This window comes from Diplotaxodon limnothrissa, linkage group LG11, assembly GCF_057381915.1.
Source record: "Diplotaxodon limnothrissa isolate DT_005_m linkage group LG11, D_limnothrissa_male_GT1.1, whole genome shotgun sequence".
In the NCBI taxonomy this organism is placed as follows: domain Eukaryota; kingdom Metazoa; phylum Chordata; class Actinopteri; order Cichliformes; family Cichlidae; genus Diplotaxodon; species Diplotaxodon limnothrissa.
Window position 1 is genome coordinate 23,066,679 of NC_140606.1, and position 14,317 is coordinate 23,080,995.

Here is a 14,317-nt window from a genome sequence, read left to right on the forward strand (position 1 = left end):
ATAGAAAAGCGAGTTACTCTGGAATAGGATTTTGGGTCTTTATGGATGTTTAATACATACTTCCACTCATTTTCTGCCTGAGGAAACTGCCATCCTTTACAACCTTCACCACCTTTTAAAGTCAACAGGAGGGGAGTATTTCATACTAAACCCATAGATCTTGGATGGAGTGACACCTTGGATCAAAGCACAAGCTTCTGTAATGTAGCTGAACTTTGGACTTAATGATTTCAAGGTTGTGGGCTTATTGCATCACTATACATCTAAAGACATTAATTTTACATTCCAACTAAAGTGAAGATAAAAAATACTGTCTAATAAAACTTGATAGATCATGTCAAAGTTAAATATACCATAGCTTATCTCATATTGCACGTTACTGGTATTTAAAGGGTTGGAAATGTTTAGGGGGGATTATCAAAATTGTGATATTTAAAAATATTGCAGTCTGAGCAATCCTGTTACACATTTAATTATCTGTTAATTAATATGAAAAATTTCACTGAATGAAACTTAAACTTAATGGCCATGTGTTTATGTGATGCATACAGTTTCAAGGTTTATTCCACAGTCTTGATAACAGACCAGTCTCCAGTACTAACTGGCTACAGAGTTATCATTAGTTTGCAAAAGTTCAACATTTTAGCTTCCTACTTGAACATAAACTTGTTTTTTCACTATTTTTAAGACTTCCAAGTAACGAGCTTCTTGATGTACCATTCGCCCACTGGATTGAACCAATAATGCTGAAAGTTTTACTGCAAAAGCTGCAAAAGCAAATTTATCAACTAGTGACAGACACTGTTTTAAAGACCCAAATGATCTTTAGTTAAATAGTAAAGCCCAAATGCTGACTAGTTGATTGTTAAGGTGAAAGATTAGTAAAATATCCTTTGAGAAGTCAAATAAATATTTTCAAAAATCTAATCTAACATGTCTAAAATACATGGTGAACACTTTTAGGGCAGATTGTACTTCTACATAAACTATTTGAGCCACAGCACTGAAACAGTTTATGCATAAAGAGCAAGCTACATGTTAAGCACATTGGGCTTTTTGTTGGACAAGCTGATAGGTAAGATGCCACAACTGCCTTCTATACCTATCAAAACATCTAAAAACACTTGAATCCTGTTTATTTCAGCTTTCGCCCTTCTCCGTCTGTTGGGTGTGTAATCAGGCAGCGGAGGCGACGTCTGGGTTCAACACTTTATTTTAGGCTTTACAGCGGAGCTCCATCTTGTTCTCGCTCTCTACTTTCTTCTTCTCCTCTTTCTCTTACCCAGCCTCATTAGCGACACCCCTGGTCTGACAGGGTAACAGCATGTACTAATTTTCTTCCCTTATTATAGAACCTTGTAAACACAACATCTCCCCCTTTTCTCAAATAATACTCTTTCCCTTGTAGCACAACATGAAACATTCGACAGCCTTTTACTTTTGAGGGAATTAGTAACTTCAGAATAGTATTATATATATATCCTGATAAAAGAACTGTAATGGCAAAGTAAACGTGCCCCGGATCAACCCTGAATCAACAGTAACAACCATGTGCCCTCTTCTCAGCTTATCAGAAGTCACAGCTGGAATTAAAGATAACTAATGAAACTCAAATGCACTTTCCCTTCACAGTCATTTCTCACATCTGCATATTTCTCCTTTCTTTTTACCTCTGAACTATTTCATAACAAAGTCTTTTGTCCATCTTGGTGGTTGTCTGTCCCTCTGCAGTGTGGGACGTGTAGCAGTCTGTGCTGAGCTGATGTTTTCTGTCTCTGTATCAGCTCTTTGTGTGTGTTTTGAGTTCTCTGGGACAAGTGAGAGACGTGCTGCATTCCATCTTCTCCCATCGCTGAGGATGAAAGAACTCTCACCCGTCTGCTGCTGTACCTCCAGCGGCTTGGTGTATTGTGGCTCTCCTTTTCCCACATGGAATGGCTTTCGTACTCTCACTGACGCACCCACAGTCACTTTAGTAGGTTCAGCACCTCTCTTTCTGTCTGTATAAAGTGCACTTCTTTTCTGTGTCAATGTCACTTTGGATCTGATGTGGTCATATTGTCCAGCATCCTTTGGTGGTGGCAGAATGTTGAGTTTAGTCCGCATGGCTCTTCCTCTGAGGAGCTGGAAAGGGGACTCACCGGTTGTCGCGTGGGGAGTCGCTCGATAACTTTGAAGCAGTTCTGTAACCACAGTTTTCCATGGTCGCTGAGTAGCTTGTGCTGTCTGTATGGAGTCCTTCAGTACTCTATTAAAGCGCTCCACACATCCATTTGCTTGAGGATGATAGACGCTTGTCCTGATGTGTTTTATGCCCCTTTCAGCGAGAAACTCAGCAAAGGCAGCTGAGGTGAACTGCGGACCATTATCAGTTGTAATTTCATAAGGGTTTCCTTCACGGGCGAAAATGGAAGTCAGGAATGCAATCACTGTCGCAGTTGAGGCGTTTGGTGTGAATGCGACTTCAGGCCACTTACTGAAATAGTCAACTAGTGTGATGGCAAACCTGCAGTCATAGGTTCCTTGTTCAAACGGACCAACAATGTCGACAGCAACATGTTGAAACGGACCCTCTGGGAATTTGATGGGTTGTAACGGTGCAGGTGAAACAGCTGCAGTCTTGTCACACGATTGGCAGGTTGTGCATGTGGACAATATTTCGTGGACCAGTTCATCCATGTTTGGCCACCAATATAGATCTCTCAGGCGTTGTTTGGTTCGGACCATGCCTTGATGTCCTTCATGGCCTAGGTGCACTACTTTTCCTCGCAGAGATTTAGGAACAATCAGCCGTGTTCCTCTAAATATCAGCGGTGACTCTGCTGCCAGTTCATGTCGGACCAGGAAGTAGGGTTTGACATCATCTGGTAAGGATTTTCTTACTTTCGGCCAGCCCGAAAGAACGATCTGTCTTAGTTTTGTTAATTCAGGACAGTCTTCACATTCTGCTTTGAAGTCAGCCAGTGGAAGCGCTGTTAGCTGAGGAGAAATTTCAGCAATCTCTGTAATTAAGTCCTGTTCAGAGTCTTCACTTGTGTTTGTGGTATGCAGGGGAACACGGGACATACAGTCAGCTATAACATTTTGGCTTCCTGGACGGTACTCTAAGTCATACTGGAAACACATCAGTCTGGCTGACCAACGTGTTATCCTCATGCCAGCTCTGTTCATCCCCTTAGTACTTAACAGGGTGGTGAGGGCCTGGTGATCAGTTCTCAGAGTAAATCTCCGTCCCCATATGTACGTCCTCCATCTTTCAACGGCCCATACGCAGGCGAGGGCTTCTTTTTCAATTGTTGAATATTTCCTCTCGGCTGGGGACAGGGTGCGGGAACCAAAAGCAACAGCACGTTCCTCATTGTTTGAGTTGATCTGGGTCAGAACAGCTCCAAGACCATAATCTGACGCATCAGTGGTGATGAACGTTGGCAGATTTGGGTTGAAGATTGCCAGTGCTGGGCTTTTTAGTAGCATTTCCTTCAGTTTGTTGAAGCTTTCATTTGCTGTATCAGTCCATTGAAGTTCAGCCGTCTGGCTTGTCCGAAGTAACTCACGGAGTGGTTCAACCACAGTTGCATAGTTTGCTAGGAATTTGCTGAACCACGAAGTCAAGCCTAAGAAGGAACGAAGAGCAGCCATGTCCTGTGGTGCAGGGGCTTTGGCAATGGCAGTCAGGTGGTCTGGGCTGGGGCTCAGGCCATCCTTGGAAATGACGTGTCCCAAGAACGGAATAGATGTCTGTCCAAATGAACTTTTGTTGAAGTTGATCTGCAGACCGACATCCTTCAGGCGTTGGAGGACAGCCTGTAACCGTTCATCATGCTCTTCTCTGGAATGTCCATACACTATTATGTCATCCAAGTAGTTCTGTACTCCTGTCTGGTCCTCCATGTGAGGAAGAGGGTAACAGTCCATGATCACACTCTTGTTAGGTTCACGCAGATCCACACAAAGTCTTAAGTCTCCCTTACTTTTTCTTCCAACCACCAGAGGACTCACCCATTCAGCTGCATCCACTGGTTCGATGATGCCTGCTTGGAGTAGACGTTTCAATTCAGCTGACACCTCCTCACGTATGCTGAGTGGTAGACGCCGCAGTTTTTGGCGAACCGGCTGTACTGTCTTGTTCACTCGAACTTTGTGGATAAACCCTTTAACAGCTCCGAGATGATGGGAAGAAGAGGAATCAATGTTATTCACCATGCATGTTTGTTTACTGGCTGGTGCTCCTCTTGCAGGATCCTCTCCTTTGTTGATGACTTTTCCAGCAATGATATCAATGTTAAGTGCTTTAATTAAGTCCAACCCCAGCAACGGTGATCCATCTTTAACTATGAAGAATGATCCTGGCACTTTTCTGTCATTGTTTGCAACCCTCACTGAAGCCTGTAGGCAGCCAATGACAGGCAAGTCACCTTTTGCATAAGTGACAAGCTTAACTTTCGGTTCAGTCAAAGCGCAGGGTGCAAAATGTTCTTTGTAGATGGCTTCTGGGAGGATAGATACTGAAGCTCCTGTATCCACAATTAACTCCAGAACCTGAGAGTTTCCCTGTGGTGTTTCAATGTTCATTTTGCATGTAATCTTATCACATGCTGCAGTCATCAGTTTGTGATCATTGACACATAAAACTGTAAACTCAGGAACAACTACTTCCCTGACCACTGCTACAGCTGATTTACAAACTCTGGCGAAGTGCCCTTTTTTGTTGCATTTATCACATTTTACTGTTGCTGCTGGACAGTTTTTATCATTAGCCAGGTGTTTCTCGGATCCACATCTGAAACAATGACGCTGTTGCTCTTTATCACTTGCCTTTTTGTGCCATTCTTTAGATGTAGGTCCCCGAGCTTGAGCCGGTCGCGCTCCTCTTTTTCCCCGAAGACGTGCGTCCTTCACCTCCACAGCTTGTACTGCCGCAGTCTGGGCCGTGGGCGCAGCAGAGAGGAGTGTAGCATTCTTGACCGCAGCCTCCACCTGACATGCAATAGTAACTGCCTTGTCCAATGTAAGGTCCTCCTCCAGCAGCAATTTTTCTTTAACAACACTGAGATTAGCATTAGCAACAAGTTGATCCCGAATCATTTCACCCTCCATTATTCCAAAACCACATGGCACAGCTAATGCTCTGAGGGCGGCAACATACTGGGTCACCATTTCATCAGCCCGCTGAACTCGCTGTCTGAATGTGTGCCTGCATGCCACTACATTCACTTTAGGGACAAAGTGGTTTTCAAGCGCAGTCATGGCTTCAGCAAACGTTGTACCTTGATTCGGCAGTGTGTAGAACAGTCGTTGTCCCTCTGGTCCCAAGCAATGTAATAAGACGGCTCGTCGTCTCGCCTCCGGCCATGCATCTCCCGTAGCATTTATCACTAGCATGTAGTTCTCAAAGAATTTGCGCCACGTCATAAACGGTATTGGCGGCTCACCCGCATGTTGCAAAAAGGGCGGTGGGCTCGGCACTGAAGCGCTCATCTTCGTCGCCAATTTGTTGGGTGTGTAATCAGGCAGCGGAGGCGACGTCTGGGTTCAACACTTTATTTTAGGCTTTACAGCGGAGCTCCATCTTGTTCTCGCTCTCTACTTTCTTCTTCTCCTCTTTCTCTTACCCAGCCTCATTAGCGACACCCCTGGTCTGACAGGGTAACAGCATGTACTAATTTTCTTCCCTTATTATAGAACCTTGTAAACACAACACCGTCCATCATCTAGAACAGTAGTTCCCAAACTACCGTACGCGTACCCTCGGGGGTACGCAAGTGGCTGTAGGGGGTACGCGTGGGTTGGGGTTGGAGTGGGGATCAAAAGTTTTAAAAGCCGAAATTTGCGCTAATGCAGTTTTTTTTGCCTGTCAAATACATGACTATATACCACCCTCTGGTGTTCAGCAAAAAAATAGCTCTGACAAAATACATGGGCGTGATTTGCCCAAATGACTGACACCTAACAGTTGAAGTTGCCTCCAAGCATTCAGTGCAGCGCGAAAATGGACAAGTGGTTAACAAGAAAAAAAGGCCCTACCACAGAGACACCGGCCACAACAACCAATAAGCTCATATCTGAAGATGCATTTTCCAGTGACCGCACAGGTGATTGTTCAACAACAATGTGTTCGTCAGATTTGGATGCTAGCAGTGCTAGCAGGGATGTATCTGTGGTTACTAGCCAAGTGGCTAGCATAGCTGGAGCCAGCCATGTGGAAAGTGATGAAGTGTCTGATGCGGAGCGTCAAAGTGGGAGAAAGCATGAGAGCACGGACTGTAACACAACCTCATCAAAGAAGCGCAAATATGATGACAATTATATTTCGCTGGGGTTTACGTGTATAAATATTGGTGGATTTCCCCGGCCACAGTGTGTTATTTGTGCAAAAGTATTGTCTCAGAACTCAATGAAACCTTCACTTTTGCGCAGACATTTAGAGACAAATCATCCCCATTTGAAAAATAAACCAAGGGAATATTTTGAGCGACAGCTAAAATCACTTTCAACAAGTAAAACCTGCATTCAGGTGCCAGATCTTATGAATAAAAACAGACTACAAGCATCTTACATGGTCAGTTACAGAGTGGCTAAAAACAACAAACCCCACACTATTGTGGAGGACCTCATTCTCCCTGCTGCTTTAGATATGGTAGGGACAATGTTGGGGGAAAAGGCAAAAAAGACGATACAGTCCATTCCATCATCAAACAATACTGTCTTACGGCGCATCAATGCAATGTCAGAAAATGTTTTACAGCAGCTACTTCTGCGCATACGCCACAGTGAATGTTATGCAATACAGCTAGATGAGTCCACGGATGTGGCTGGCCTGGCGCATCTTCTCGTATATGTGCGCTACATTCATGAAGGAACCATCAAGGAGGACATGCTGTTCTGTAAACCGCTGGAACAAAGGACAACTGCCGCAGATATTTTTCAAAAGCTGGACACATTCATGAACACACATGGACTCGTGTGGGACAGATGTGTTGGCATCTGTACTGATGGCGCACGGGCCATGACTGGGAGACACGGAGGTGTGGTTTCGCGTGTGCAAGCAGTCGCGCCAGATGCCTCCTGGGTACACTGCAGCATCCACCGAGAGGCTCTTGCTGCAAAGGGAATACCTGTCCGTTTGAAACATGTTTTGGACACGAGTGTAAAAATGGTTAACTTTGTGAAAGCCAGGCCGCTGAACTCCCGCTTATTTGCTGCGTTGTGCAATGAGATGGGCAGCGAGCATGAGACATTATTACTCCACACAGAGATTCGCTGGCTATCTAGAGGGAAAGTGCTGACCCGTTTCTTTGAGTTGAGGGATGAACTTAAAGTTTTCTTCAGTAACCATCCCTTTGAGCTGTCTGAACATTTGCATGATGAAGAGTACCTTACCTGCCTGGCTTATCTGTGTGATATATTTTCTCGTCTGAACGAGCTCAATCTCGGATTACAAGGCGTTTCTGCAACTATATTCAATGTTCAAGATAAAGTTGAGGCCATGATAAAGAAGTTAAACCTTTGGAAGAACTGCTTGGATACAAACAACACTGAAGTCTTTCCTGTGCTGCATGATTTTCTGTGCTCTAATGATCTCACACTATCTAAAAGTGTAAAGCGCGAATGTAACGTGCACCTTGAGGAGCTGGCGGTGCAGTTACGCCGATACTTCCCAGAGACGGACGGCTCAAATGATTGGATACGTCACCCGTTCACCGCCGTGCCTACTTCGTTATCACCGTCTGACCAGGAGAGCCTAATTGAAATCGCCACAGATGGATCTCTAAAAGTTGAACACGCTCAAAAGAACCTGGCGGATTTCTGGATAGGGCTGCGCACTGAACAGCCCGCGCTGGCTAAGCGCGCTGTCAAGACTCTGATGCCTTTCGCCACCACATACTTATGCGAAAAGGGATTTTCTGCTTTAACAAACATGAAAACAAAATACAGAGCAAGACTTTGTGTGGAAAACGATTTAAGACTCAGCCTTTCCCAAATTGAGCCAAACATTGAAGAGCTGTGTGCCTCTGCTCAAGCACATCCATCACATTAAATAAAGTTCTGTTTAATGAAAGTTCATGGCCTTTATGCTCTCGACAAAAAAGTGAATTCTAATAAATCCTTTGATACACTGCTAGTATTAAGTAGTAAAGTTTGTTATTAAAACTCTGTCATTACTAAAAAATATTGATAAATTCATTTGGTGGTGAGAAATAATCGACTGTGCAGTATTTATCTTTATGCATGCGATATTGCAATGTATTTATAGACACTAATTAAGAGTCGTTCGTAGTAGGGGGTATGCGGCTGAGGGTGACATGTCTCAAGGGGTACGTGGCTGGAAAAAGTTTGGGAAGCACTGATCTAGAAGTATGTTTCTTCTTCCATCGCTCCAAACTCTCTGGATAATCATCGTCTTACAGTTCTTTGCACACGTCTTCCACGTCTCTTTCCTTCTACATGTAATGTCTGGGGAACCCAGTATTCTCACTGGCACATACCGATGTGAATAATAATCTGATTGCGGCCTGAATATGAGGATTTCTTAAAGGTTTGCTGTCTTGGTGATTCTACATTCAATATAATTAAGGCTCTCTAAAGGTTTTTTTTAATGAGTTCAGTGAACATTTTGTGTTTGAGTGCACAATACCATAAACAATGAGTATTATATTGGAAGCTCATATTTTGAAGTTCTGGATTCAAACCTGTAATATTAAAAACAGAAAATTTATAAAAGCTTTCCAACAAGTTCCAATCCAATCCAATCCAACTTTATTTATATAGCACTTTTAAAAACAACAAAGTTGACCAAAGTGCTTTCCAATAATAAGTTGTACAGTATAAGAGCAAGTTAGAATCCCTCCTGCACTCTCTTGATTTCAGGCTTTAGAAAAGCCAAGTTGTGACAGAGACTGGCCAAACCAGAGTAAGTTAATAGTAACAGGTAGGTAGCAGCAGGGGTTAAAGGGGATTTTGCATGTGGGGGAACCCTAAGATCAGATATAGTGATGCCATGAGGGGAGAAGAATTCCTTGGAAATAAGTCACAATAAAGTTTTTCTCTGTGTACGGGCTGTGATTGACTGGGGTGTTATGCTGCCTTGCTATTTATGGAACTGCATTCAGCATGTTATAAGAAGATCTTATTGTGACGTGTCAGTGTGTGGCTGGAACAGTGTGGACCTAAACTGCAGACACTCAGAACAGCTTTGTGTCTGGAGCTCAGGGCCCTGTTTCAGGAAGCCGGTTTAGTGGAAAAACTGAGTAAGTATACCCTGAGTTAACGAAAACTCTGGGTTTTCGGTTTCACAAAGCAAGTTCAGATGAAGCCTGAGTGAGTCACTATGACGACATACGCCGTGAAGCTAACCTGCCCCCTAGCAGGTTTACTACAACTAACCCTGACTGTCTCCGCCCCTTTGTCGGAAACCTGACAGTAGGAAGTGTCAGACATGGCGTGTCCCTTCCTTGAAGAGCCAGTAGATCATGAAGCCCAAATTCTCCGCAGAGCTCTCTGCCGGGAGAGAATGATCAGAGCGCGTTTGGACATTTTATCATTTCCTGATGATTGTCTGTGCGAACGTTACCGTTTCTCAGCACAATCTATAATTTATTTGGATAACATCCTCAGGCCATATATTACGCATGTGACACATCGCGGACATGCTCTCAGTTCTGTACATATTATTTGTATTGCACTTCGGTTTTTTGCAAACGGGAGCTTTCTGTATAATATTGGTGAAGCTGAGCACGTTTCCAAGGCTACCGTCTGTCGGGCAGTCAGGAATGTTACAGTTGCACTGAAACGTCTCCTGTACACGTTTGTGGTGTTCCCCGGTCATAGACCCACAAGATTCATCAAAGAGGGATGCCACAAAATTGCAGGTATCAGGATGACCAAAACTTAATTTATGATGTGGTGATACTTGAACTACTACTTAAATTTTACATTTATTTTCAGGGTTCCCAGGCGTGATTGGCTGTACAGATGGCACTCACATTCCAATCATTGCTCCTTCAGTAAATGAAGGAGACTATGTGAACAGGAAGTCTTTCCACAGCATTAATGTACAGGTACATAGTTCCCTGTAGCATTTCAAACTAACAAATTATTTCATCATAGTAATGGATGCTAATTTGTGTTCTCTGCACTGTGAAGATCATATGTGATGCTGCCAACATTATCACAAATGTGGAAGCCAAGTGGCCAGGCTCTGTCCATGACTCACAAATATTCCGTGAATGTACACTGAGCACAAAATTTGGACATGGTGAGTTGAAAATACTTTAAAATATATAAAGACCAATTGCTTCAGGGACATTTGAACTGAAGTGTATCCTTCTGTCTTAGGAGAGTTCACTGGCTACTTGCTTGGTGATAGGGGGTATCCATGTTTACCCTATTTGCTTACCCCTTACCCTGACCCTGAACCGGGCCCACAGCAGCGATATAATCTGGCTAATTGCAGGACAAGAGCCAGAGTTGAAATGACTATCGGAATGCTTAAGGCCCGGTTCCAGTGCCTGCAAAGACTCAGGGTCACCCCAGAAAGGGCATGTGACATTATTGTGGCATGTGTGATTCTTCACAACATTGCCACAATTAGAGGAGAACACTGTCCTTCTGAACCAAACAGCAGTGATCCAAACCATGAACATCCTGACCCTCCCACGGACATACAAGATGGAAGAGCAGTCAGAGACACCATATGTCACAATCATTTCTTTTGACCCATCACCTCAACATGTTGAAAGAAGAATAAACAGATTTTTTGTTCAACTGGCTTTATTGGTCACCTGTGTTTCCTGTACACAAAGTATTAAAAGATGTAAACCTCATAAAGTGTCTCTGTTGCTTCCTCCTCTGTAACAGCTGTCAATGTTTCTTCATTATTTTCCTGTAGTAAAGAAATAAACAACATTGCTGTTCTACTGTAAACTCATATAATCTGTGGAGTATTACTCACAACTGCATGTTGGTCTGGCTCAACAGGAGGCTGCACCAGATGCAGTACACCATCACCATCAACTGATAGAATATGAGGTTTATACAGGTCACTTATAACTTACAAGGGACCAAATGGCAATTAACAAACATACCAATCACCTTACACTTCATTGTCATTATGCTCTCAAAGACAACCAAGACTGAGGGAAGGCAAAATCAGTAGGAAAATAACTTCACTACAAAATAAACCATTATGGTAAAGAGTTTATCAAATGAATGAGTAGCACTGCAAAGGTGACTGTGAAGAAAGGATGTATGCACATCATGTATTATTTTGAATTTACCCCCTATGTAGGGACTTGTGTCTTGCGGGGTTATTGACTCAGAGGATGTCCCCGCAGAGATGCCTTCGGCCACAGGGCGCCCACTGTTTTGGCTGAGGGCCAACTGCTCAGCCTCTGTGAGTGGTGGTGGTGGAGGACCCCCACCTGTTTTTCGGGCCTCCACTTTTTTTCTGTTGGCTATAACGGGTCACATTTGAGCATACAGAGTAAGCAAATATGTACTTGTAATGTGCTCAGATAATTTCAATAAGTGCTTACAGAAAGAAAATTAATGTAGCCTCTAACTGCAATTGATTTACATCGGACAAACAGACCAAGCACTATGGCTCATAATACAATTACACCTTACCTGTTTGGACTATATTTTTATATTTCATTTTTACTTGCTGCCAGGAACGTTTGGGGCCTGTTGGGTTGCACCTGCGCTCACATCACGTCACAAAATAAAATGTATAAAATAACAAATAAAATAACATATGATAAAATAACGTGTTAAATGGGTGGAAATCCCTAGATCAATGTTTAAATTAACACTCACGCATTGACTCTGTCGGCTATGTTTTGCCATGCATGCTCACTTTCTTTTGCAGCTGTGGCTGTGTTACTTTTTTCCGCGGAATTTGCATGTTATCGGCATATGCTGCCATCAGAATTTCGGCCTCAAGCGCTGTAAAATACATTGACCGCGCCTTCTTTCCCTCCGTCTCCATGGTGACTCGCTTAATCTGTGCTCCACTGATCAGGGCTTTATGTATCCTCGTCCGCGCGCTTCACTTGGGGTTAAAGCAACTCCGCGTTGACTGAACTACTTGTTATCAGCCTTTCTGAAACCGAATATTCCGAGTTGGACAGTTCGGGGTTACTCAACCCTGCGTATCGTTTTTCACTCTGAGTTTTCTAAACCGGCTTCCTGAAACAGGGCCCAGGGAACAAAACACAAAAACACCAAACATAGACCAAATAGTAAAAGCTCAAACTAACCAAACTAAATGAACAGAGCACACACATGGAGAAAGTATGACAACAACGTGACAAAGACCAAAGAGATACTCAGACAATAAATACACAGGAGGAAATCAGGGCAGAGAGGACACACCTGGGCAACACAGGTGAAAGGAATCAAACTGATGAGAGACAGTAACAAAAGAACATACACAACAAGAGGGACTGTCAAAATAAAACAGGAAACACAACACACTAAGAGACCGAGACCCAGACACGGAAACTAGACACAGGGACAGAGACAAACACCTAGAATCCTAAAACTATCATGGTGGATCTCCCACTTCTAGGCAAGAAACAGCTACTATAAAAAGGCTAAATTCAGTTAGTGACTCTAATCTGACTCTAATCATCATAATTGAAACTAATTTAACCTTGATCTGTGAACACCACAGTCTATACTAAACTCTACTAGTATTTTCACGCAACCTCTGAATAACACATACATTTTATAATTATTGTATATGCCAATTTGTATGTTTATTTTTGAAGATGTTTCACTATCTAAAAAACCCCCCAAATTTCAGGAACATATCCTTAACCAATTAAAAACTCTAAAATGAACAAGGGCATTACAAGTAACCTTTAGATTTCCAGTTTATCAAATGTCACTTGCTCAACAGTCCTTGCCTTTAAAAATAATCTCTCTCGTGTGTCTCCTAGCCTCTTTCTTATATCTTGTGATTTGCTCCATCTCTGTCACACATTACAATTTTTTACAGCAGCATTACCTTTAGCTAGCAGAAGAGTTTTCATTTGATATTTGTTCAGCTGTTTGAAAAGTATATATATACAAAAACATATATGTATGTGTTGCGGGTGTTATTTTGTTGTTACTCTATCGCCACGCTGTCAACTGGAAGCAACTCTGCAGCACATAGAAAACTAACTTGACAGCCCACTTTAACCTCTGGGTGGTAGGTTAATCACATGATTACTTTGGCAGTAGATTGAGGTACAAATCCTAAAAGGAAAAATTGCATACTGATTAATTTTGGTCCTGATGAAATGTATACAATGAGATCAGTGTATATTCAAAATCTGGCAACTTCCTACATTACATTTCTTCCTGCTTGAGTTGTCATTTTGACCAATATGAACATTGTCAATAAATTCTATTTAGTATCCGTTAAAATGTTCTTGGCTTTTGAAATATGAAGTTATTAGATTTATGATTTATGTTATTCTTTAGAATCAAGTCTTCAATTAAATACTACCAAGTCAATAAATTATTATTCTGAGCGATTTGGGTCGGTGCTTACTACCAACTCACAAATTAGCTTGTTAGTTACAGATTTATTCTTGGTTATTACGCCGATATACAACCTTGTAGTACTGTTTCTAATAAGTCAGCAGTTGGCAGTAAACTGTAAATTAAACTGATAAACAGTTTTAAAGTAACATGCTACTGTCATCACATTACAGTTACATCTGTCAGTAACCCAGTAATATAAGGCATGAACAAAAAAGCAAACAAAAGACACAACATATTTTTCTTCCTTCTCACTTGCGCTACAATCAGCTGATTTCAAGTCACACATAGAGGAAAAAATGGTGTCTCCAACTTCTGAGTAGTGACGACATGGATATTTCTTTTTAATATAAGAAAGGAAATTACCAAATAATAAAAACAATGATGAGCACTTCAGCTTGTGGGATTACATCCTCTGTAAAGTTTTCTACAGTCGAATCACTTCAGTGATGGCTTTGGAGGCTTGTGATGGCATCTGGAACTATAGCCTAGGAGTTATATTTTTGATTTTATGTGACAATGATCATGTTACAGAGGAATGTAAAAGTAATGTAATGAGTAGTATAAGCAAATTACATCCTCCAGTCGGTAATTAATCGCTTCGCATTTCTGTATAATGGCTGCAAATGTAAACACTATATTTTAAAGTGTTTGAGTAATATCAACACATAACAACAAATCAGGAATAACAATCGGAAATGTGTCAGTTAAACGTTTGCAATATTTTACATTTTTACCCCCGAGTCAGTCTGGCTGGTGTTATTCGTTATCTGAGCTGTCAATATGC

The 14,317-nt window shown here is 42.2% G+C and overlaps 1 protein-coding gene across 1 annotated transcript; it reads left to right on the forward strand.

Annotated features, from left to right (window-relative positions):
- The first annotated feature begins 5,989 nt into the window (after positions 1 to 5,989).
- On the forward strand, positions 5,990 to 8,038 carry LOC146622746 (zinc finger BED domain-containing protein 5). Its single transcript, XM_085364907.1, has 2 exons — positions 5,990 to 6,236; positions 6,633 to 8,038. The coding sequence occupies exons 1-2, from the start codon at positions 5,990 to 5,992 to the stop codon at positions 8,036 to 8,038; spliced, it is 1,653 nt and encodes a 550-aa protein (XP_085221033.1).
- Positions 8,039 to 14,317: the final 6,279 nt, after the last annotated feature.

Excerpts from the sequence above, each read along its gene's own strand:
- LOC146622746 (XM_085364907.1), top strand. The coding sequence starts at position 5,990 with ATGGACAAGTGGTTAACAAGAAAAAAAGGCCCTACCACAGAGACACCG. Across the intron at positions 6,237-6,632 it reads GTCTGATGCGGAGCGTCAAA|ATATGGTAGGGACAATGTTG; the intron begins GTGGGAGAAAGC and ends CTGCTGCTTTAG.